This window comes from Artemia franciscana, chromosome 9, assembly GCF_032884065.1.
Source record: "Artemia franciscana chromosome 9, ASM3288406v1, whole genome shotgun sequence".
Classification (NCBI taxonomy): Eukaryota; Metazoa; Arthropoda; class Branchiopoda; order Anostraca; family Artemiidae; genus Artemia; species Artemia franciscana.
Genome location: NC_088871.1, coordinates 18,644,767 through 18,671,972, shown reverse-complemented (window position 1 = coordinate 18,671,972; position 27,206 = coordinate 18,644,767). Strand labels below are relative to the sequence as shown.

The 27,206-nt window shown below is 35.6% G+C and overlaps 1 protein-coding gene across 1 annotated transcript in view; it reads right to left on the bottom strand.

Annotated features, from left to right (window-relative positions):
- Window positions 1-19,340, bottom strand: part of LOC136031094 (dolichol kinase-like) — a 58,324-nt gene extending 38,984 nt beyond the window's left edge. The window contains exons 1-2 of the mRNA XM_065710376.1: window positions 19,331-19,340; window positions 10,303-10,517 (exon numbers count right to left, since the gene is read on the bottom strand). Coding sequence (XP_065566448.1) covers window positions 10,303-10,390 — 88 coding nt within the window. The 5' untranslated portion in view covers window positions 10,391-10,517; window positions 19,331-19,340. The remainder of the gene's footprint in view (window positions 1-10,302; window positions 10,518-19,330) is intronic.
- Window positions 19,341-27,206: the final 7,866 nt, after the last annotated feature.

Here is a 27,206-nt window from a genome sequence, read left to right as displayed (position 1 = left end):
TCTTCTCACCAAAACTCTACACAGCCTGCTTCTTTATTTTTCTTGCTTTTGTTGCTTCAAATTTTCTTTTCCACCCCTCCTTTGCCTTCCTTGTAGCAAAGGCAGCTTCAATTTTGGCATTCACAATTGTATCAGTGAGCACTTTTGTTCTGCTTTCCTTTGCTCCTTGAAGCATTTTGTTTTCTTGATGGTGCTGGGATGTGATTGTACTTGTTTAGGTGTGACTACCCTATTTCACAGTGGCTGCAAAATCACATGACTTACTGAAAGCATTGGGTGAAGGGATGGTAGTACAGGTAGGGATGGGTTTGGAGCAGGGCCGTACCCAGGATTTTGTTTCGGGGGTGTTTTACCCCAGGATTTTTTTGGAGGGGGGAGGTTAAGATAAAAGAAACTCAAAAACTCATAAAAGATTGCTTGTATGTATTTTTGTTACGTTTTTACGAGTCAGACAAACATTTCAGGGAGGAGGGGTTCACACCTCCTAACCCACCAACCCCCTACCAGCTTCACGGGCTAAAAACATTTTGCTGATTTGTATTTAAGAGCACAGATCTTTATTATCAATAAGATCTGGAATAAAAAGAGATCTACCTTCGAAATCCCTTCGGGATGTTTGATGGTATGAAAGCTAAGGGGAAAGGTTTTCCTACAAACACAGCTGTGATGTAAATGGTGACAGTTCTTCCCGATGGTTATGGTTGCTCGATAAAAATAAAACTACTAATTTTGATAATTAAATATGCTAGGAAAACATAAGTGTTAGATATTTCAATTATTGTGTAACGGTTCTGAAATTACACCAACATTTTGTTGCTACCGGATTTCTACTTTTCTCGATGGATAACGAGGAAGACAAGTGTCCAGGCAGCGACACGCAGTTTCCAACTCCTGAATTAGCCCAAATCCAATGTAAATCAAAGCTAAAATTTGAGAAAGACTGATCAAAACAATAATGTTTGCGGTAAACAATGTTTGCGCCAGCGACACACCGCTGCTGCCATCTTTCGGCCCCACTGCCGCCAACCTTCGCTTATCGGCATGATGCTGGGGTCTGGTTGTATAAAATAAATCCTAAAACAAAATATATATAAGGCAGCGTCATTCAGCCAGGGGGGTCTGGTGCCCCGCCCCCTCCCCCTTATGGGCACCCATGATCTTAGTGCCAGAAAGAGTTATTGGGTATGTAAGCATTAATTTATTTTGATTAGAGTCCATTGGGTAGGAGAAATTGAGAAACAAATGAGCACAGTATACATAATACTAGAAATAATTGAAAAACCTCGAAATCCAAGATCAATTTGCAAGCCCGAATGGAATTGTGCAGTCTATATAGACAGCCTACTGATTTTTCGATGGGTAGTGAACAATTTGAGTGAAGCCCTTACATTCCTTTCCGATGGAATAGACTGCCAATTTAATATTTTAGGAACTGATGCTATAAGTGGGCTGGACGCAACGTGCCTGGATGATCCATTTTAGATCCATTTTAGTTCAGGTTTATTTGGATGGAAAGAGGCAGCGAATCGAGTATACTCGCGCCTACGACGCACTTTGTTTATATTTGATCGGTCCATAAATTTCAGATAATCAGTTTCTCTAAATGAAAACGAAATTGTGAAGAAGAAAAAATGAAAATAATTCCAGACTGCAAAAAAATTAAACATGAAAATATTTTGGTCGAGACCTCTATACGACCGCCCTCGATGCAAAACAGGAAATACTGAATAAAAAATGCACACAAAAAACGTTAGGACAAAATAGAAACAAAACAAACATTTACAAAAAATGCTAAATTAAAAAGACCGATATATCTGCGTATTGTTTCTCCTTTTTTCACAGGCTGGAGTTATCCTGGCTTTTTCTTCAAAAAAAAACTTTCGTTTTGCCATACTCAGCCAGTGTAGTCTTAGAAATGATTTATTTTCTCTATCTTTTTTTTACCAAAGGTTTATACTCCCAATGCAAGCTTTATACCGAAATACATTTCTGAAATTTACTTTGTATTGTCTTTTAAGATTCGTAAATTCGTTTCAAAATGGTCAAAAATCGTTGAAAACGAGAATTTTCTTAAAGTTTTTACATTTTAGAAAATCAAATGACCCCATTTGGGGGCAATCAATAAAGGATGATTTGGCTTCCCTGTTTTTTTTTTTTTTTTTTTTTTTTTTACTCTCGACCAATTTGTAGCCTATATTTTCTCAAGAGTCTATTTAAAATCACGAATCTGGCTCGGAAAATGGATAGAACTAAAACTACTGAATCCAATATAAGAAGTATTTTGTATTTCTGGCCAAATTTGCAGTAGTTGGCTAATCGTAAATGGCAAATTTACCCAAAATATTGATATCTTTATTGAAAATCCAGTCTACAACAAGAGCTAAGAGCTCATATGGCACTTGTGACGAGGCAAGAAGAGCTAAGAGCGAAGAGATCATATGGTATGAGCTCTGGCAAAATTCTATGAATCAACACGTTGATTTAAAAGGAAAATAAGAGGCTTCTTGCCGGTCAGGATTTAAAATAAGAGCTCTGAGTCATGATGTCCTTCTAAATATCAAAATTCATTAAGATCCGATCACCCACTCGTATGTTATAAATACCTAATTTTTCTAATTTTTCCTCTCCCTTTAGCCCCTAGATGGTCGAATCTTGGAAAACGACTTTATCAAGTCGATTAGTGCAGCTCCCTGACACGCCCACCAATTTTCATCGTCCTAGCACGTCCAGAAGCACCAAACTCGCCAAATCAATGAACCCCCCCCAACTCCCCCAAAGAGAGCGAATCCAGTACGGTTCCGTCAATCACATATGAAGGACATTTGCTTATTCTATCCACCAAGCTTCATCCCGATTCCTCCACTCCAAGTGTTTTCCAATATTTCCCCCTCCAACTCCCCCAATGTCAAAAGATCTGGTCAGGATTTGAAATAAGAGCTCTGAGACATGAATCCCTTCTAAATATCAAATTTCATTAAGATCCGATCACCTATTCGTAAAATAAAAATACCCTAATTTTCACGTTTTCCAAGAATTTCGGTTTCCCCCTCCAACTCCCCCCAATGTCACAGGATCTGGTCGGAATTTAAAATTAGAGCTTTAAAGCCCAGGACCCTTCTAAAAATCAAACTTCATTAAGATCTGGTCACCCTTTCGTAAGTTAAAAATACCTCAATTTTCAAAATTACCCCCCCCCCCCCAACTCCACCAAAGAGAGCAGATCCGGTCCGATTATGTCAGTCACGTGTCTTAGACAGGTTCTTATTCTTCCCATCCAGTTTCATCCTGATCTCACCGCTTTAAGTATTTTCTAAGATTTCTGGTTCCCCTCAACTGCTCCCCCCAATTACGCTGGATCCGGTTGAGATTTAAAATAAGAGATCTGGGTCACGAGGTCCTTCTAAATATGAAGTTTTATGAAGATCCGATCACTCCTTCTTAAGTTAAAATACTTCAATTTTTCTAATTTTTCAGAATTTACCCCCCCCCCCCCCAAATAGAGTGGATCCGTTCCAATTATGTAAATCACGTATCTAAGACTTCTGCTTATTTTTCCCACCAAGTTCCATCCCCATCCCTCCAATCTAAGCGTTTTCCATGATTTTAGGTTCCCCCACCCCAAACTCCCCCCAATCTCACCAGATCCAGTCGGGACTTAAAGAGCTTTGAGACACGGTATCCTTCTAAATATCAAATTTCATTGAGATCCGATCACCCGTTCGTAAGTTAAAAATACCTCCTTTTTTCTAATTTTTCAGAATTAACCCCCCCCCCCCAACTACCCCAAAGAGAGCGGATCCGTTCCGGTTATGTCAATTATGTATCTAGGACTTGTGCTTATTTTTCCCATCAAGTTTCATCCCTCTACTCTAAGTGTTTTCCGAGATTTTAGGTTTCTCCCTCCCAACTCCCCCCCCCCATGTCACCAGATCCGGTCGGGATTTAAAATAAGAGCTCTGAGACACGATATTCTTCTAAATATCAAATTTCATTGAGATCCGATCACCCGTTCGTAAGTTAAAAATACCTCATTTTTTCTGATTTTTCAGAATTACCCCCCCCCCCCCCTTCCAACTACCCCAAAGAGAGCAAATCCGTTCCAGTTATTTCAATCATGTATCTAGGAGTTGAACTTATTTTTCCCACCAAGTTTCATCCCGATCCCTCTACTCTAAGTTTTTTCCAAGTTTTAGGTTTCCCCCTACCACCCCCCCCCCCCCAATGTCACCAGATCTGTTCGGGATTTAAAATAAGAGCTTTGAGACACGATATACTTCTAAATATCAAATTTCATTGAGATTCGATCACCCGTTCGTAAGTTAAAAATACCTCATTTTTTCTAATTTTACAGAATTAACCCACCCCAAACTACCCCAAAGAGAGCGGATCCGTTCCAGTTATGTCAATCACATTTCTAGGACTTGTGCTTATTTGTCCCACCAAGTTTCATCCCGATCCCTCCACTCTAAGTGTTTTCCAAGTTTTAGGTTTCCCCCTCTCAACCCCCCCCCCCCCCACCCCAATGTCATTAGATTCAGTCGGGATTTAAAATAAGAGCTCTGAGACACGATATCCTTCTAAATATTAAATTTCATTGAGATCCGATCACCTGTTCGTAAGTTAAAAATACCTCATTTTTTTCTAATTTTTCAGAATTACCCCCCCCCCCCCAACTACCCCAAAGAGAGCGGATCCGTTCCGGTTATGTCAATCATGTATCTAGGACTTGTGCTTATTTTTCCCACCAAGTTTCATCCCGATCCCTCCACTCTAAGTGTTTTCCAAGATTTTAGGTTTCCCCCTCCCACCCCCCCCCCAATGTCACCAGATCCGGTCGGAATTTAAAATAAAAGCTCTGAGACACAATATCCTTCTAAATATCAAATTTCATTGAGATCCGATCACCCGTTCGTAAGTTAAAAATACCTCATTTTTTCTAATTTTTCAGAATTAACCCCCCCCCAACTACCCCAAAGAGAGCGGATCCGTTCCGGTTATTTCAATCATGTATCTAGGACTTGTGCTTATTTTCCCCACCAAGTTTCATCCCGATCCCTCCACTCTAAGTGTTTTCCAAGTTTTAGGTTTCCCCCTCCCAACTCCCCCCCCCCCAAATGTCACCAGATACAGTCGGGATTTAAAATAACAGCTCTGAAACACAATATCCTTCCAAACATCAAATTTCATTAAGATCTGATCAACCGTTCGTAAGTTAAAAATACTTCAATTTTCTTATTTTTTCCGAATTAACGGGCCCAACACACCCCCCCCCCAGATGGTCAAATCGATTTCTAATGTAATCTGGTCCTGTCCCTGATACGCCTGCCAAATTCCATCGTCCTAGCTTACCTGGAAGTGCCTAAAGTAGCAAAATCAGGACCGACAGACCGACAGAATTTGCGATTGCTATATGTCACTTGGTTAATATCAAGTGCCATAAAAAGGACGGAGGATAAGTAAAAGAAAATCAAAGGAAAACGTGTATATTACAGGAAGCACAGAACATCCCCATCCATGCTCTTTCCAGCTGCCCTCCCCCCTCAAACTTCAAATATATTCAATCTAAATTTTTAAAGAGCCATGTTATTCAGAATAGTGAACAGGTCCAATAATTATACCACCAGGGATAATTTGAACTCCACTAAACCCAAGGCAAGATCTGTAGATTATACAAGTTACCCACTGTTTACACAAGGTTTTATTATTGGGAAGGGAGGCGTGTTTCATCTTGAAACTTTCAGAAAATGTGTAAGGAGAGGATGAACTAAATCAAAAGACACTATATGCATCCACGCTATTAAAAAAACGCATATCTGGAACAACTTTGTGGTCATTTCCAGTATGCGAAATTTGTCATGAACTCAAGAAAATTCACTGTAACTAAGAAGAAAGAGATAAATACTACCAAAAAGGAAGTGATTTTGTTGAAAATTACATCACCGAATTCAGCATAACAGAGGGGCCTGATTCCAGACATCCCAGAAGTAGGAGGGGGAGGGATTTCGGCACTAATCTCCCTTTATCCTAAGGAGTATTTCTGGACTAAGCATGTAACATAGACGTAGCCGGATTAGTTCCCTTCTTATTGCTCAAATATTTTAATTGTTACCGAAAGAGCAATGTTTATTCGTTAATCTGCAGATAAAGGGGGGGCTTACCCTATAAAAAAAGATTGTTCGGTAGCCCTCTCTGAAACCCATGAAAACAGTGACCCCAACACTCATTTTTGTTATTTCAGAGCCCTCCCTAATATTTTAGTGGTTGCATTGTTTCAGAGCTGATTGTTACCTTTGCAGCATTGTTATGCGTCCATTAAATTTAGAAGCACTATTATACTAGCATTAAACTTGAATTTGAAAAATTATTGAAAAACACACGTTTGATATCTAGTAACCCCTCTAAGTAACAAAATAGGTCGGGCCACAGGAAAGAGACGATTTCTGGACTTATGTCCTTTAAAGCAGTCTTAAAGCTACTGAAAAGGTATTTATACAGCCTCCCGGTCTCAAAGACAGCAATGACGTTGCAGTATAACAGTCGTCCATAGTAATCATGAGGTCCCCTAAAACTGAATCCGTATTATAAGTTATTTATACAAAAAAAGAAGAAAAATACAGAGTATTGCATAGTTACACACCATCTATTAGGATGGAGGCTAGAAGATTTTTCTGTGGTAAAGGAAGAAAAGGGATCCAAAAACTGCTGAATTTTTTTTTTTTTTGACCCAATATTCAAACTCTCAAAGAGAAATACAGGAAACGAATTGCATAGACCCTAAGTATACCGACAAACATGGATTTCCCTTCGGATTACCCGTTATTTGGAAGAATAGAAAGAATAGAAAGAAAAGAAAGAAAAAGTTCTTTGAGCCCTACAGCCATACACAACATGATTTAATGATAGAACACACACTCAATATAAAACAATGTTTATTTTCATTCACTCTGGCTCGCCTGACCCTCTCCCGCCTTTTCCACATATCGTGCCATTTTGCATATGGTTCCAGGCTTCGAAGACCTCAGGATATCAGAAAGTAGCACCAACCGATGGTCCCCCCCCCCCCAATTTCATCCCTAAGACTTTCAAGCTCCTGGCACTCTATGAGGAAATGGGCTAATTTATTATCCTCAATTCCGCAATACCCACACTTACCATTTGTACCCTTATTTTTTTTAAATCTCTGTTCCTTATGTACTGGAAGACAATTTTCCCTCAACTGGATCCATGATTTTAAATATTTAAAAGGTAAATTTAACTTAAAGAAATATTCTCCCCAAAAATGTCTTTTACTCTACTATATTCTTTCAGTGTTTGCGACGAACGTACTAAACAACCCCACTCTTGTATCTCTTGGTCTTTCAATCTCTGCATATAGTGTATAGTTTGGACAGGGGGGGGGGGATTTCCTACTGCGAAAATAACAGGGTGTTTTGAAAAATGTATTTTATTTCTAAAAGCTAATATACCGATGGGCCTTTTTTTCTCGATGCACTGTTATGCAAAACTTGAACTGTAATGTAAATAGGTGGTGTTTGGCGAATGGTGGCCCGCTCATACTTAGGAAAGCACTTGAAATGGTATTAAAAACGAACAGAAAACAAATTAAGAGAATAGGTTTTTTCAATGAAAATAAAGAGCAATATTCAAATTTAGAATGAACAGAAACCTGTGTATGAAGGGGAATCGTCCCACCTTGAATCCTCACTCTATTCACTTAAGTCTGTCCTCTATTTCTTACACTTCAAGATCAAACGCTCTAACACAGGGGTAGTGGTAATTGGGTATGAAACATGTTTCAGAACGCTTTCAGTATGTTTTCAGTTCAAAGTTTTGAAAGTCGATCGGTACACAATAGACGTGTACTTACGTCCTAATTATATTTCTTTCATTCAAAATGCTTTTAGTAGAACACTATAAAACTTAAACTTAAAGAGTGAAGGGTTGAGGGAAAGGTAGCCACCCCTATACACTGGATAATTTATGCAAAATTAAACTTCTAATATCATTCTTTTTACTTTCATTCAGATACAATCTAGGGTAATATAAGTAACTGGATTTTAGCTAATAAAAAATCCTTAAGATCACTATGTTTACTTCCTAAATCAGGCAATATTCAGAAGATATTTCACAAATGGTGGTTTGTTTCCACCAAGATTGGTATTCAAGGTTTTCTGAGCTTATTGATTATAAATCCAATGCTAACCTCCAAGTCGAAGCAATGGCGTTGACTTATTAAAGAACAATGAATCTTCCATGTTATTTTCTTTTGGTCACTTTCAGTGGAGGATTGTTGAACCTTGGAAACTGGCTCACTCGATAAAAAGCTGAAATTTTGGTGTTCACTTCTAGAGGAAAAAATGTTTGAAGAGCGATTAGCCTTTCTAGAACAGGTTTGGTACAAAAGCAAGCTAACTGCCACAGTGTGAAAAGAAGCTAACTCGGTATCATAATAGGTTTTAAAGAATTCGCTGTAGAGACTTGTCTTAAAAAGATTAATGTAAAAATTCCAAGCTACAATTAGTTCTACCCCACATTCATTTTTTAGCAGAAAGATAGTGGTACAACCAAGTATAAAAAAAGTCCCAAAGCTGTCAGCAGCAGAATTCTACAGAATTCCAAAAGCTGCTGACATTTTAGTAGCATAAATTGCGTTTTAACAGCTTTTCTTTGAGCAAAAGTATTTTGTATTTAAAAATGGCATTTTCAGAAAAAATCTGCCAGCAAGTTTGAAAACTGTCAAGTAATATTGTTCGAACCAGTCTTAGAAAGAATTTTCAGTCTATATAATTGGATGCACGAGGTGGGCTATGACCCTCAACTCTACACTATTCCTCAACTTTTCAGATGAATTGTAGATACTTTATTCTGCAAGAATATATTTAGATCCACTGAAGGCATTGTTACATTCGAGGAGACTTCCTCCAAAATAATTCCAACTACCGGCTCCTTTTGGCCAAGGCTAGAACTTAAAGTGTGAAGGTTAAAGATCTATCATTTCTTATGGAAGTTTATTTTCCTATTCTTTTATTTTTTACATTCATTATTTGAATATCCCTTGCGCTTTACTGAAAACAATATATATCTTTAACAGTGTTTTTATTTGTAATAAAAAAAAATACAAATCAAGTTTACATGAAGGAAATCACCACTTTCTTAAAATAAATGTATGAATTTTTTTTCACAAAACTTTGCTGAATCTTTTCATTCTTTCAATGTCATACTTAGGCATTTACTATGTTATCTTTTCAAACAGTTCGTGGTAATGAACTGTAGTAAGGAGCGACCCGGCTCAATAGTAACCGAAACTCTAAAAAACGGAATTTTGATACCAATAGTTACGTCAAAAGAATCGCATTTTAATGCTGATTTCAAATATATAAGTTTCATCAAGTTTAGTCTTACCCATCAAATGTTACGAGCCTGAGAATATTTGCCTTATTTTAGAAAATAGGGGAAACACTCACTAAAATCATAGAATCATAACGAAAATCGCACCATCAGATTCTGCGTATCAGAGAACCGTACTGTGGAATTTTCAAGCTCCTATCTACAAGAAAGTGGAATTTTGTATTCTTTACCAGAAGACAAATCACGGATGCGTGTTTATTTGTTTGGGGGAGGATCTTTGCATGGAGGAATTTATCACGAGGTAAGGAAATTTCCATGAAAGGGGTGCAGGATTTTCCAGCATTATTTAAAAAAAAAAAAACAATGAGAAAATAAATAAAAAAGAAGTTTTTTCTCTACTGAAGTAAGGATCAGCATTAAAATTTAAAACAAACAGAAAATATGATTTTGCTCTTTATGCTACAGTATTTTTAGTGATTTCAATTATTCATTCTACGGCCTTTGTGATTAAGGGGTCATTCTTAAAGAATTGGGACGAAATTCAAGCTTTGGTGTATAGAGCGAGGTATTGATGAAGGGGTGAACCACCTCATATACATAATAAAAACATACACCAAGTTCGTTACGTAAGTTAATTCGCAAGTTACCTATACTTATCACTAATTAAAACGTTCGTAAAAAACACACAGAAATTATTTCGTATATGAAAGGGATTGTCCCCTCCTCAACACCTCGCTCTTTACGCTAAAGTTTATTATTGTTTTAGAAAGTTGAACTGTGACAAAGACCCAAACTTTAGCGTAAAGAGCGAGGCGTTGAGGAAGGGACAACCCCTTTCATTTACAGAATAATGTCTGTTCATTTGAAGTTTTAATGTCGCTCCTTATTTGCAGTTAAGGAAACTTGTTTTTTTTTTTATCTTTAATATCTACATGAATACTTAGCTGAACTTACTATGAAAGTAGATAGTTGCAAACACCGACATGAAACCAAAACTCCAGATTACCAGCTGGCGGGAAGAAAAAAGAACCGCAATATTCATAAGGAAACTGGCCTCAATTCCCAAGATGGAAACTTTATATGACTGTGACAGAGGGAACCGCAGCCAAATTTGAACTCCTAGGATGGGCAGAAGGCTTATTACCCACAATCCTTTATTGGCATTGGGTCTGCAAATTCGAAATGTGAGCTGACTTGTTCATTGTTTATATTCTAGCACAAACTTAAAATGAGTAGCCTAGTAAGATACAACTAATATATTTTTTTGCAATTGGTTTAGCGGTATAAACAGGAATAAGAACCATCATATGTTTCATCACATTTTGGCAGTCTATTATGGCAAAGTATACAAACGTCAAAGTAGTTGTGGGTTCTACCCAATATGCCAAAATTAACCTTGACCTAATAGGAACTCCTTCATGATCTTGATCATATGTTCTAAAATGCTTTGTTTTCAGTATGTTATCCAATCTTTTGAAGATGCAAAATCTTCTTTTGAAGATGAAGATGCATAAAAGTTGTTTTTTTATATATAGGCATAGCTGACATCTTTTTTTCTAATTTTTCCTTATAAAAACAGAAGAATTTTTTTGTCATTGAAGGGCTATCTGAGTTGCAAATACTTATATAAGACCCCAGCTGCTTTAGTTATTCATTCAGCTTTGCAGCAGAGCTTAATAAGTGCTTCAATTAATCTATATGTAAACCTAGATGTTTCAATGCAAAGAAGAAAAAAACACACTGACCTTTTTTTCTAAAAAAATGGTTGTGTACCCGATCCCTTACAAAAAAGCATCTTTACCTTTATAAGACGTTTGAAGGGCCAGAATCAGGTTATTTGTTCATGGACACCCCCTCCCACCTTTCCTTTTATCTCGTCCTGACTCTTTTCCACTTGTCTTTCTCCGAAGGTACACTAGGCAAAGTTTACATTCTTGATTATTTTTTTTTCTTTACAGAACTGAGACCTGATTTCTATATTAAAATCCACACAATCTACTAAACCCTAAAAATAGAGAAGAAGTTGAGAAAGAAACTTGAAAATTCCTTCCTGGGGCATAGTTTATGCTCATTATTTATTCTAAAAATTTTATTCGTCTAAAAGCATTTAAATTTCAAGTCAAAAAAGTCTAAGGCCGTCCAATTTTTCATATAAGACATACAGAGGTGATGATCAAAAGAAAAATTGAGCCAAGAAAAATAATGATAGCAGGAATACTATGGTACACTGTCTAAGATGCAGTTTTCTTACATGTTAAGATACAGTTTTCTTAGCTTTGGAAAGTGTTCTGCAACTTTCAAGAATTCTAAAGTCTAGTTTTGAAAAAAAAATGAGCCCTTATGCTGGGTAGTCGCCTCTGAATAATGAGCCCTTATGCTGGGTAGTCGCCTCTTAAAGGGGCTAAAGGGACTCAAAACAACCCATAGCAGACACCCAAAAATTGGAAATGTGTTTCTAAACTTACTGTGAGGAAAACCTACTATTTATAGCTGATTCTGCAAAACTGACATCATTTTCAAGGGGTTCCAGGTTCATTTTAAAAGAATTCACCAATTTGTTTTTCTGGACAACATTTAACTTTTAAGACTAATGAAAATAATAATAGTTATTTCTATATCAGCTACAAATGGCACTTTGTTTCATTAGAAATCTTATTTCAGAGACATGTTTATAAACTAATGGTTACTATGGAGTGTTTTGAGCAATGTTGGCCCTTTTAAGAGCTCAAAATGAAATTTCCTACATAAGTGATTATTGAATTGGTGAATTTTGCAGTTTTTGACATAGTTTAGCTAAGATGAAAGTGAACATGCCACATAATCATTTTTTTATGATCTTTTGTAACATCACTTCTGGTGGTATTACATTTCGAACCATTAAAAGGGCTCAAAACAGCCCATGGTGGCCAGAAGTTTAATAATATGTTCCTAAAAAACTGGCTAAGGGGGAAAAAATGGCATTTGTAGCTGATTCAAGAACGGGACATTATTCCTTTAGTCTTGAGAGTAAAATATTATTTTTAAGACAAATTAGCAGAAATTTTTGAAAAGAACAAGAAGCCCCACAAAAATGTTTCAGTTTTGCTGTGACACAATTTTGGGGGAGGTGTAAGGCTCTTCTAGAAATTGTTCAAAATTGTAATTTACTTTTAAGACAAAGGCAAATAACAATTACGATTCCTAAATCAGCTGCAAATGGCTTTTTTTCTTATTAGACAATTTTCTTTAAGACAACTCATTTTAAAGTTTTGATTACAGTGACTGTTTTTCTTTTTAGGGCCCCATCAAAGGTTCAAAATGATATTTCCCTTAGGAACAACTACTGAATTATCAAAGAGCATAATAAAAGGCATCAAGCGATATACTTGCTTTCATACTAGCTAAATTACACTGAAAAGTACAAATATACCAGTTAACAAAAAAACCTTAAGCGATATATTCTCTATTTTCCTAGGCTAGTGCATTTATATGTAGATGTATAAGTTTACCCCACTCCTTCTCCAACTCAATCTATTCAAAGTCTTTCTCTTTATACCCTCCAAAGAAGTTACAATTTTCTTACAGCCTTCTTTATGATTTTCTTCCAGACCTACCCAACAGAGGCCTAATCTGATATGAGGCAAGGGGGACATCGACCTCTCCTAGACCTTGATTTACCCCCCAGACCCCATTTTGCCGCAGCTGAAGTTTAGTTTCTTAAAAAATCTTATTAAAAATAAGATAATCATGCATAACTCAAGCACCTGCAGAAACAGGTCATTTATCTTTAGTATAATCTTTACCTTTTATGGTACTAGGCCTTTATGCCTTGTTTTTCCATTTTCACAGTCATTTTCACTTGATTTTGAAAAATAAGAGGTAAAATACAAGTTAAGCTACTTTTTACTATTTTGGAAATGGGTTATGGTACGAAAATAAAAGTTTCAGTAGGCCCTAATGATTCCAAGGCCAAAACACATACTTGGGGAAGGTATTGCCTAGGTTCAATGCAAACCCTGTTCTGATTTCTAAGTTTTAGAAATTGGCTTACTTGAAAGGTTTTGATCTATTGAAGTTTTGACAAAATACAATTTATCCTTAATTTTCAGTCATTATTTCATTTTTCTCTGGTTTCAGTTTTGAAAATGCAATTCTTGTTATTTGAGTAGAATTTTAAGCCATACGAATGTCTGTCTTTTTTAAATTAAGGAAATGCATTGGCAGATCTTTAAAACCTCATAATTTGGAATTGAGTGGTGTTGTGAAGCTGAAAACAGTTTTCTTGTACTCAATTTAATCAGAAGATCTATTTAGCAAGGTTTAACTCTTTTATCAGAGGCAACCATATAGCGTCATGTATCATAAATACCACAAGGGAATTTAATTGGAAATTTCCAATTTCATTTAATTGGAAATTGGAATTTCCAGTGCCCTTACGAAGAGTCAAAAGTGATCAGAGGGCAACTCCCCGCCGTGCCCTTTTTCATCAAATGCATCCAATAAAATTTTATTAAAACAGCTTAAAGATGAGGTAACAAACCTCCAGGGTCGTCACAGATCTCCAAGACCCAGAGCAAGCATTGTAAGTTACGCCCAGTGGGCATACATGGTTCTTATTGAAGGAAACTCATAACAGACTTCCAAAGGGGCTCTTTTGATTGGGAATTAAAGTTCTAGTTCACTTTTTAAGAGTCAAAATAGACCACAAGACAATTTACCCAATGCCCTTTGTTCCCCAAACCCCCCAGATAAAAATTTTGAGATAGCCATTTTATTAAAAATACTTCAAACATCAGATAACAAAAACTCCAGTGTTGACACAGCCCACCAGAGCCTGGGGCAAGTATTTTAAGTTATGCCTTATAGACATATAAGGTTTTTATCAAAGGGATAGTTGTATAAACTTCAGATGGCTCAATTAATTGGTAGTTAAAAGTTCTGGTTACCTTTTTATAAGTCAAAAGTGAATAGGGGCATATATCCCCCCACACACACCCTCTTTACCCAAAAGCATTATACGAAAATATTGATATAGCCAGTTTGTTTGAAACAGCCCAAGAATCAGATAACAAAAACTTCAGGGTCAACATACCCCTCCCCAGAGCCTATGATAGGGTTGTAATATATGCCCAGAGACATATAAATTTTTATGGAAGAGGGGGATGTATAGACTTTGAATAAGATTCAAATGATTAAAAATTGACAGTTCTAGTTTCATTTTTAAGAGTCAAAAGTTATCCAATGGCAACTAGCCCCCCCCCCAACCGTCTTTTCTTGGGCATGTTTTTAAAATTGTGCCCCATGGACATATAAGATTTTAATGGAAGGGATGGTTGTATAGACTTCAGAAGATTAATTCTTTGTGAGTATTGAAATACTTTGTGACAATTGAAGAGCATTCAATTGTAAATTAGAATTTCTAGTGCCCTCTTTAAGAGTCAAACGTGATCCGAGGGAAACTAGCCCCCCCCTCCCCACAAAGCCCTTTTTTACCCAAATGCACCCAATCAAAATTTTGGGATAGCCATTTTGTCCAAAACAGTTTAAACATTAAATAATAAAACTCCAACCTTTTTAAAAGTCATCAAAAGCTACTGGTTGACATCCACACCCCCCCCCCCCTCCTACCCTTTTTCCATCAAACGCATGTTATCAAATTTTGACATAGCCATTTTGTTTGAAGCCATTTGCTTGGAAAATAGTTTGGTTACCTTTTCAAGAGTCAAAAGTAATCAGAGGGCATCCACCACACCCCCCCCCCAACACACACACATACACACCCCCTTCTCCCGAAATACATTCAATCAAAATTTTCGAGTGAGCCATTTTGTTTGAAATAGTCCAATGAAAAGATAACAACACTTTAGGGCCATCATAACCTCCACCCGAGCCTGGGGGGAGGGTTATAACTCACGTTCAAGAACATGTAAGGTTTTCATGGACAAGTTAAACTTTGGAAGGGAATCAAATTACTAGAAATTAAAAATGCTAGTTCCCTTTTTCAAAGTCAAAAGTGATTTATGTTATGCCCTGGGTCATAGAATAGTTCAAAGATAAAATAAGCCTGATTCCAACTCAGAAAACATCAATTATATTTTATTCCAGAACTTAAGGGAGCTGACCCCCCGCTCTCCCTGCATGGCTGACACTCCTCCCCCTGCAAATAACTTTTTAACAATACTTCATTCTAAAAAACTTAGGAACTCACCCTGGCCCTGCATGGTCTGCCTCCCCCCCCAAAAAAAAACACAAAAATGTATTAATGATATATTATTCCACAACTTTTGGAAGCTTACCCCTGGTCGTCCATGGCTCAATACCCCCTCCCCCCAAAAAAGCTATCTCTGATAAATCATGGGAGCTGATCCCTGGCTTTCCCTCCCACCCAAAAAAACTTATTAACTATATTTTATTCCAAAAGTAATGAAAATTCAGCTAAATTTTATTAGCTCTTTCTAAAACGGTTCAAGTGACCTATATTCTTCACTAAAATCTTGTTACAATGAAGGAGAAAGATGAAGAAGGGAATTTTGTAAAACTTAAAAACTTGGGTAGCCAAAAACAAACAGAAACTAATCTGAAATTTATTCCATAAAGAAGTTTATAAAAGAACAGCAATGGCCATGTCAACCTTAAGATCAGAAGAAGTAGAAACCTACAATAACTCAGACTCAAAACAAACAGAAATTACTATTAAAGAATACATAAAACTAGAAACAATCAGAAATAAAATAAGCAATTATAGCAATAATAAACATACAACAGGTACTAATATGAATTAATAAACAAATCTCAAAATGAGGAAAGCTTAAATTGAATATGCAAATCAAGCTTTAAACAAACAAAAAATATTTTGCTTTTGAAGTATAAATGAAACCCTAAACAAACAAAAATAAATAAACAATCATGGCAAACAAACATACAACATGTAGAAACATAAATAATCTTAAACAAGTAAAACTTAAATTGAATGTTCAAATCAAGCTTAAAACAAACAAAAATCACTACAACCCAGAGTTTTGGTTTTGCCTTCCTCTCTCATTGTAAAAGTTTAAGACCTACTGTATGATTGGTGTTTTATTGAAAACAAATTATATAACAAATATTTTCTTTTGTACTAATTACAATATTCAAATAAACATAAAAATTATAGTAAAATTAAATTTTGGGCTGATGAGCTATCAACAATTACAACAATTAATATTGTTATACATCAAATCTTCAGTCTAATTTCATTAGTTCTTTCCAAGACCATTAAAATAAATATATAGTTCCACAACAGACAAGAGTTTGGATACTGCCCTCTTAAAGTGTACTGCATTATTGGCACCACACAGAAAATAAACTATATTATGAACATTTTCTTTACCAGTTATTCCAGCATTTAAACTGAAAATTAAAGTGAAATAGAATCCAGAATGGATGATCCTTCAAAAATAAATAACATTATCGGTTTTTAATTTCTGCTATCCTTAATACCATTAAAAGCATTTGTAAAGCCACTCCATCTTTGTCCAAATTTGGATCTAAGTCCAAATTTGCAAAATATTGTCCAATTTCAAACACCTCAATTTTTTTCAAGAGTTTTTGAAAAGATTAAATCAGATAGAAAATTACTTTGAGCAAAATAAATAATGGCATCAATCATATCATAGTTTCAGAAAAATAGGTTGCTAGAAGTTATAAAAGATTTCCAAAATATGGCTGATTTTGGTTTGACATTTGATTGCTAGTATATTGACTACAGTAAAGCATTTTATAAGGTTTCAGTTAGTTTGTTGCTTGAAAAACGTGAAGAGCATGAGCTATGCAGTAGAACTTCAGCATGGATTGGTTTGATGTTTGATTGCTAGTATACTGACTTCAGCAAAGCATTAGATAAAGTTTCAGTTAATTTGAGGCTTGAAAAATGGGAAAAGTATGAGCTAGGCAGTAGAACTTCAGCATAAATTACAGATTACTTAACAAGCTGCTTCCAGCAAGTTACAGTCAGTAGTGAACTTTCAAGGCAGAGCCTGATTTTGAGTGGTGTACCACTTAACAGTTGTTTAGGACCAAAGTTATTTTGTTTGTTGGTCAATGATTTGCCTGAAGTAATTTGCCACTCCCTGTCAAACTGTTTGTGGACAATATAAAACTGTGTAAAGGTGTAACCTCCCTGGTAAACATCATTCTTATTCAAGAGGATATGAATGCCCTAAATGATTGGTGTAAATCAAATTCCATGTTCATAAAACATCAAACATATTCCATACTTCATTACTTCTCAAAAAGCTTGACTTATTGCTATTTCCTTGGTAATACACCAGTTTCATCTGCAGATTAAGTAAGGAAATATAGGTATTCACTTGAATAACCAGTTAAAGTTTCACAAGCATGTGTCAATAAGTTTGCAAAATGCTAATTATAGCCTGCTTTGAATTAAGAGAAGCTTCAGGAAATTTAAGCTTAAATTAATATGACATTATACAAGACAATAGTATGACCAGTGGTAGAACATTGTTCTTCTGTGTGGTATCTAACATCGAAACATGACTCCCAGCAAATTGAAAAGATTCAACACTAGGCATAAAGTTTGTCCCACATTTGAGTCATTTACCATATCAGCATTGACTGCAATGGTTGGAACTTCCTTCCCTGCAGTTTAAACAAAGACAGGTTTATACATTCTGTATTATGAAGGATGTTGATAACGTGGAGTGGGCTGATTTCTTCAAGCTTGGTCAGTACAACTCAACAAAACTTGTATAAACTGTGTCAGCCATGAGTGCACAAGGAAATAGGTCAATATAGCTTTATTAACTGAGCAACAAAACTTTGGAATACTTTACCTGATACCATAGTTTCTGCATAAAAAAAATACAAACATTTAAGAGTGCTCTCATTGAAACTGAGCTCTATGAAAAACAGTTTCTGTAATATAGTCAGTTGTATAGTTGTTTTACAGACAAATATTTTGTGTTTAGCAGTATTGCTGTTGAGCTATCATTTCTTGTGTTTGTACTGTGACAAGCCTATAGATTTCTCCTTTTGTTGAATAAAATAAATAAGTAATTATATCAAGCATTTGGTTTAATGTTATTTGTGCTTTCAAATGATGATCAAGACACATATAATTCAGAGAATTGTCTTTGTAAACAGCATGGGTAAAACCATAGTCTATTCAAAAACCATGGTTATATCCTGCTTTCTATGGCTATAAGTAGAGAGCCTGAAATGGCTCTGATGTGTTCTATAGATGACAGATTACCAAAGATCAACCTTATCAGCCAACCATCCATGGATTGGGTAGCAGTGGTGTAATTTTGTCTAAATCCTGGGGGGGGGGGGCAAATTGTTAAAATTATAAGCAAATATTGAGTGGTTCATATTGTTGACCTACAAATAAAGTAGATATCCCATTAGATGCCATTTTATGCTCTTTCTGAATATAATAATTTCTTTTCTGGCAAATTCAGTTTTAGGCATTTTTTGGACCCCTGAAAATGATAATCTCTTATTATCTTATCAATGTTTTTTTTTTCAGTTTAAAAAGGGTTAAAACATTGTTTTCAAACTTGCTTTTTCATTAGAATGCCCATTTTGTTAAGATTATATAATCTGCAAGAAATTATTTGGTCACAATTAAGTTGGATAAAAAATTCAAAAAAATTCTCTATTTCTTCATCTGCCATGTTACTTTTGTTGGCTTCAATATTTTTTGACATATAGGCAAATTGGCAGTTTTTAAGCAGGCAAACAAAATAAGAATAAAACATCAAGAAGTTGTTTTGAATTTGTCGACTAGGGTAAGACGACCGGTACTCGGTCACTTTGTTCACTCTTCACACTTTTTGACATTCAATCTACTATAACTACTTTATTATACCACCTAGAAATTTGATTTTTCTACAGTTAGAATTGTCTCTGTTTTTTGAACAAGTAGGTCATTAATTTGAATAGTTTTGCTTATACAGCGCTACATATTTTTGAATTTAGCAAAAGCTATCAGTTCAGCTAATACTCGTCATATAGTTTCTCCTATTGACAAAGATATTACGCAATAATACAGTATCTAAGTCAGAGCCGTGCTATTTCTCGGTCACTTCCAAAAAACCCGTTTAGACATTCTTTGCTGAGATCTATGACTCAGGCCCTTTGTCTTGTTATTAGACATTTTAATGTTTTGAAATTTGTTATTTCAAATTGGATTTTCAGAGCGAAAATAGTGGATCCAGGATTTTCTTTGGGGGGATGGGGCACATAATAGGTGCTTTGATAAACTTGCGAACAAAGAAATACCTGGAATTAAAAGGGAATCTTGACAATTATGCGTCATACATAGGCCTAGGTAGTGGAAATGGTCTAAAGTGGTAAGGAGTTTGGCCTTTATTTTAATACAACCGGTTATATTTAATACATTATTTAATACAAACCGTTCAAACTGCTCAATGCATCAGCTCTTTGTCTCAATACATATTAATTTTTAAAAGGTTAATTATTTTTGGATAAATTTGAGAAATATGTTATTTTAAATTGGATTTTTAGAGAAAAAATAGTGGATTCAGGAATTTTTTTTTGGGGCGGGGGGGCGCATAATAGGCTGCTTGGATAAACAAAGAAAGGTACTACCCAAAGAAATACCCTCAATTTAAAGGGAGCCTCAACAATTGTGAGTTGTGGTAGGCAGTGGAAATGGTCGTAAATTTAATCTAAAATCGGGTGAGGGATAAAGTTCAAATAAATCTGTTGAAAGTAAGATGGTATAAAAATGTTGATACGAAAAATTAGTGACAAAGTTATTATGCAATAATACATATTCTCGTCCTGTCAGTCCCCGCTGTTATCTTGGCTATGACTCAGGCTCTTTGTCTCGTTAATATTTAAAATCAGTATTAAAATGCGATTCTTTTGATGTAGCTATTGGTATCAAAATTCCATTTTTTAGAGTTTTGGTTTCTATTGAGCCGGGTCGCTCCTTACTACAGTTCGTTACCACAAACTGTTTGATTAGACATTTTCATGTCTTGAAATTTGCTATTTAAAATTGGATTTTCCGAGAAAAAATAGTGGATCCAGGATTTTCTTTGGAGGGGGGAGGGGGCGCATAATAGGTTGCTTGGATAAGCTTGCAAACAAAGAAATACCCACAATTTAAAAATAACATCGACAATTATGCGTTGCAGGTAGGTAGTGGAAATGGTCTAAAGTACTAAAGAGTTTCGCCTTTATTTTAATGTTTTAGGATGAAAAGAGGAGGTGATATGTCATATAATGCAGGGCTTTAATTGGATGAAAATAGGCAGTAAAGTGGCCACCATTTCCTCACAAAAATTCAAAACTTAAATTAATAATTTTTGCACTTCTCATACAATTACTTTCTATTATACAAATCCCCTAAAAAACAACTAGGTTATGTTGTAAAAGCCACCCCTCTTGGCAAAAAAAAAAGCAACACAAAAAACCAAAACAGACTGCCAAAAAAGTAATGATAGGCCTATCAATTTCTTTTTCTCAGTGCCAAGACTCAAAAACAAAATTTTTTGACAGTAAAAAGAACTAAATATTTTCCTTTTCAGTCCCATTGTGACAGCACAATCCTGAAATATCATTTTGACAGCCTAAAGAAGTTAGGATTTTAGATTTCTCCTCCTTGTTATTATGAAATGAAGATTTTCGCCTTGCAGTTGGCTTTTGCGGTAATAGGAACAGATTCTGTTGATAAACCTAAATTTAATTAAATACTTTTTGGCGGTATGTGACATTAGTAGAATCTAACAAAGACCACAAAAATCAATTACAAAGAAAATTTACTTTCGTCCTGACCAAAACCAGAGCAAGCAGTCCCAACCACAAATTCAACACCATGTCATGGGGGTGCGCCCCTCGCCCTTATTGGATCCGCCCCTGTTCAGATTGAAAAATCTAGCTGTTATTTGAAGACTGGGCTGCTTTGAGGTGAAGATGCTTACATGAATGAATTTAAGATGCTTAAAACAAAATTAATATATCTTAAAACCATATAACATGTATATGAAAGGGATTGTCCCTCCCTCAACGCCCCGCTCTTTATGGTTAAACTTTGTATAAGAATTCTAGCAAATTCCCCTGTTGTAAAATTTCTCATGAGAAATTTACCCCCTAGAAACTTGCCTCACATGGGAAATTCTCCCCGTGAAAAATTTCACTAGCAGAAAATCTCCCTACTCAAAAAATGTATGTATACTTCCCTATAATAGACAACGTAGGCAAAAAGGCAAATTTTGTAACTTAGACCAATTCCCAGGAGGATCGGGGTATCTTGAAAGGTATAATTGTTTGGCTTTTCAACTATTCTGAACAGAATAATACTTCTATTACTAACAAATTACCGCAGCACCAAGCCGCCTTAGGTCGACACGGCTAAGCTCAGTCCTCTTCCATCCCAATCTATTCAAAGCTTCCCTCTTTACACTCTCCCAGAAAATTCCCATTTCATTTAAATATGTCTTTATGAAATCTCCCACCCCACCCGCAGATGACCAGCTTTCTGTTTAGCCCTAGACGGTCGGTCAAAAATAACAATCTTCGGTAATATGTCATCCTTCTTCCGCAAAGCGTGCCCTAGCCATCTTAATCTTTCATTACAGCCATAGAAAGCAGGATAATATTCTCGAAATTTTGATTGGACCATTCTTATAAAAAAAATTCTAGGGTTGGATTTCTTCCAGAATTTTTTTTTTGCATAAGCTACGATTCCACCTCAAAATAGCCTACTCCTTTTGCATACTTATATTTGAAGAAATACCTGTTTTCACCTAAGTTATGACCCTTTTTAAGATCACGAGGGACCCCAGTGTGTGGCAAATATTTTCGGGAAATCCCCCTCTCCCCAATGAAAAATTTCTCTCACAGAAATTTTCTCTATTGAAAATTTTATGAAGAACTTAAAGTCAAAAGTGATTGGAGATCTATGAGTAATGGAAGTAATTTCTGGGTGTAAATACTCCCCCCCCCCCCGAACAGAAAATAGAATCATTGTTTAAACACTTTCAGAAACGCTTAGGCTTATTAGCCTATTAGGAGCAACCCCCCTATAAGGGAGCAATTTGGAGCAACCACCCTCACATAATATGCTAATATATGTTCGTTTTAAAATCTAATGTTGGTCCTTACTTCCTTTTGAAAAAATTGTTCTCCGTTCTCTCTTTCAAATTGTAAGTTTGAATTGCAATCGCTAAAATTTAATTAATTACTCAGACAACACTAAAATTAAAAAAGATTGTTTTCAGTTGCTAGCCAGCAAAACAAATGAATTTATAATGAGATCTATAACTCAGTAGAATGAACGGGAATGACAACAAGCTATTGTTAATCTGTTTCATTTCAAGAGGTCTACGATCACTTAGATAAACTTGCGAACAAAGAAATACCCGCAATTTAAGGCTAATGGTCTTTTTTGTTCCCGCCCAATTTCTGAAACAGATTCTAAGAATCTTAATAACGCCACTGCTAGTATCTATTCGATAGCAAACTCGTTTATGAGACTTGACAAAAACATAAACCAGTGGGAGAAAAAACCAAAAGATGTTTGTTTAGTAAAAGCACGTTAGATTCTACGGAGATTAATTTAGATGAACAGGTTATGTAAAAGAAAATATACCCACTGCTGAGCTAAAAATAGTGTTTTTTTTTGCACATCAATTTAAAGGGTAATCCTATATTTTTTCGCTCAGAGATTTTGATTCGATGTGCATTGAATGCAAATGGTAGAACTTGTACGAAAAGTAGACAAATCTTTTATTTTCGAGATGGGTGTCTGTTTTGAAATGTAAAGCGTGAACTCTCCCAAACCTCAACCTCAACCTCAACCGAGTCCGTTTGGAAATGAAAATTGTTTGGCTATTGGGAGAACCCTTGGGTATTGAGAATTGCAAACAGTTAGCCAGGTGGGTGAAACACCCACCTGGCTATTTTCTTTTAATCTTCAGTTCTCGAAGTCCACCAGTCCCCAAACTTAAACCTCGTCATGTTACTTCTGAATTCCTTTTTACAAATTGTGATGAAAATGAAATCAATGAAATAATTATGAGTATGAAATAACAATCCTGTGGAGTAGATGAAGTATCGTTAAAGCAACAAAAACAATTGTTATTTCTATGTTGACTCATCTGATTAATTTATCACTTGAAGAGGGAACTTTTCCAGAAAGACTTAAATTAGCCCGAGTGCTACCCCTTCACCAAGGGAAGTCAAAAAATGAACCGAGTAATTACCGATCCATTTCTATTTTACCTTTTTTTCGAAGATTTATGAGAAAGCAGTCCATGAAAGAATGCATGATTACCTCCAGGAGTAGAATCTTCCGTGCGATACCCAACTTGGCTTTCGCAAAGGACTTTCTACGGATATGCACCAGCTATCTGGAATTCAATCCCCTTGGAAATCCGGAACTCAAATAACCTTACTACCTTCAAGCGAGCAGTGAAGGGTCGTTACAGAAATACTGTTTAGATTTGAATATCATGCGGTCCTCCTCTTTTCGGTCTTTTCTTTTCTTTTCTTTTTTTTTCTTTTCTTTCTCTTCGTCACTCCCCTTTTTTCTCTTTTTTTTTTCTTTTTTGATAAATCCAGTTGATTCGTTGTTTCTGTTAGTTGATTGTTTAATTATTCTTTAGTTAAGTTTCTGCCCTAGTCAAGCACTTTTGTGCTTTCCTGGCAGATTATGTACATGTAATTATGTGTTTTTATTTAAATATATATGATTGAATTGAATTGAAGAATTCCTGCGAACAAAACTCTAGCACAGCATGCATCAAACAATAAGTGCGTAATTGGTAATTTGATGTGTGTGTGTAGACTTGTTCCTGTGTTTGCGTACGTTTGTGTTTTGTGCTCCTCAATCTCATCCTGCTATATAACTAAGAAGACTAATCCGCCATTCCATCATAAATTTACTATGAAAAAGTAGCATATAAACAGAATTGATGGAAATAAAACTAATTTATTGGGAAGATAACAAAAGGAAAAGTTTGTGTAAAACGAAAAACTCAATGCATACCCGTACTAATGAACTTATTTTGGAAGAAATATAGCCTCTCAGGCGCATACGGGTTAAAGCACATAAAAAAGAATTTTTATTGAAATAGAAGAAAAGCGACTACAGTAAAAAGTTCGGGATTTCCCAAAAGGAATTTAAAAACCCTTGTCCATCGTATCTGCCCACATTAAAATACAACAACGAAAACAAACAGTCCGCACATGCAAAAGTAAACTACCCAAAGAAAAAGGATGAATGTTTGAGAGGTTTTTCACTCTCAGAAATCATATACCTCAGGTGGCTAGTACCAAGCATGGCAGAAGTGTGCCAAGCATAGCGGAACTTTGAGAACAGTACTAAGAGTGAATGATCTGTGCCAAGCATGACATAAGTATCCCAAGCATGGCAGATGTCTGCTAAGTCTGATACAAGATCGTGATTTCATAGCAATCTGGGAATGTACATTATACAATTAGGCTAGTGAGTTAAGTAATCGAAAATTAAAGAGCCATTTGAAACAGACGGACAGAAAATAAAATCCTTCAATGATCTAAATGTGAAACGGTCAAACATTATTGTCTATGCATAATTGACTGAAAATGAAGAGAAATAAAAATAAATAATTATACCAAACATAAAAGAAATGGGTAATGCTATATACAAATAATTAAATCCTAAACGATTGAAAATTAAAATGAGTGCTAAAGTTAAACCAAAAAGGACACAAATTACTGCCCATAGGAGTTGGGCTAGAGTTCCCTTCTAACAGTAAACCAAAATAAAAAATTGTCGCTAAATAGAATCTGTAAACCTTAATTGTTGATGCTTCCTGTAATTAGTATATTAAACACTAAATAATTATACATTACACATACACATTCAGTTCATTTTCAATATCTTTCCAGTCACCTTGATTTTTATAGGGTTTTTTTTTGTCAGTATTTTGGAATTAATAAGATGAAAGCTATTTTCCTTGTAATAAGATTAGGGCATTAACGTTATTTTGTGTTAGGGCGAGATGCACAAGATTTCGGAAAGAAACTTAATGACGCTTTAATTAAATATCAAAAATGAACGAATTGTACAGAAAACGTAATAATTGTAGGAAAAACTATAAAAATCACAAATATTAAGCCCAAGTAACATACAAGAAATTTATGAGAAAAACTAAAATTGTTTGTATTAAATGTATTTAATATACTTCAGACCAGATAAGAAACTTCATTATTTTTGGACATTGACGAAGAATGAGACAGAAATTTATGGAGGAAAAAAGAATTTTCCTTGCCAATATTTTTTAACACATTTTTTTTTATCAAACACGAAGATTTATCTATTCCAAATCAGACCAAATTATTTCTTCAAAATCACTGTTTTCATGCATTGAGTTCCTGGTAAATTCACTGTTCTCCCCCGATCCCTTCTGTGCGTTTTTTTTTCTTGCTGTTCACTTCAACTCGACTCAACCTTCTTTTTTTTCCTCTTTCTATTTCTTGAGACAAGCTTGAGTCCTTCGGTTGGTGGGCTGTTGTACATTTTACAGACACAGGTTCTCTGATTTCCATATTCCTTGCAACCCTTGAGTCTAAAATTTCAGGAAGTAAGGATTCATTCCAGAAGGCTTCAAGCTTCGGAAATATTTTTTCCCAGTAGTCTTTCGATCGGTGAACTGTAATTATTTCCCTATCCTCAATAGAGTTATAAACTATTAAGTGGCATACCATTTTATCCAGTATCTCGAGTTGGCCTTGTATCTGGGCGAAATACCTGTGATTTTTTTTTAGCTGAAGACCTTCACTGGATAATTCAAGAAAAAATGCTTTAACTAAATTTTTTGACTGGGCCACATCATAAATGGTTTTGAACTCTGGTATATTATGCACCGTTTTTATCTCTATAGGTGTGCCATTAGGGAGCAGTCCATCTACAGATGCAACAAGATACTGATACTGTGGATGCACACTGAGTCCTATTTGATCTCCCTTTACGACTTTTAAGTTGAATTTGTTTTCATATGCTTCTAATGCCACTACTTCTAAATCTAAGCCCTTTTTCATTAGGGCAGAGCAGAATCTAGGTCCCAAGTTTCGAATTTGCTTAACAATTGGGGCAACTCTGGTGCTGTTTTTTCTGGTTGCAATTCTGTGGAAGTAACTACTAGTTATTCTCTTAGATCTTTCTTCAACCCAAGTGTCATTTTTGGATTGGCCCTTGGTACTGTTGAACAAACAGCTTATACTGGCAAAATCCAATTTTAAATTCTCGTCAGTATATTTTTGTATGGCCAAATTCATTTCATCAGAAGTCATGTCTGGCTTATTGCAATTTGGTCCATAGTCACGATCACCAAAGTTATAGTTTCTATTTTTTAACTTAGCAACGTGTTTTCCTCCAAGAGCACTATAATAACTGGTCAAATTACGTTTAGATATTACACGGAGTTTAGCCGTTTTATTACAACATTTTTTTGTTACGCTAGAAGGACTAAGCCCAAAAATATTTTTCCAAGCTAATTGATGCCATTTTGGACCTGAATTATAAGCAAGACTTGCTCCATGAACTCTTGCATGATATGAAACTCGTTTGGACCGGCTTATTTGCTTTCCTCCGATGAATTTAGCAACAACTGACATGTAGCTTTCAGCTAAGTTTGTAGTTGCGTCATTTCGAAGCTGCTCTGCTTTTCGACACACAATATTGACCTCTGTCATAACATCTTCAAACACGTGCAGGGGAAAATTATTCCACCGATCTTTTATTTTACTATTCACGGTCAATTCAGCAATCTTAGGACAGCCAGAATCACATTTTGTGTGGTTTCCGAAAACATGGTACGGACCTCTTTTTAACAAGATTTTCAATTCTTCTGCTGTTCCATTAT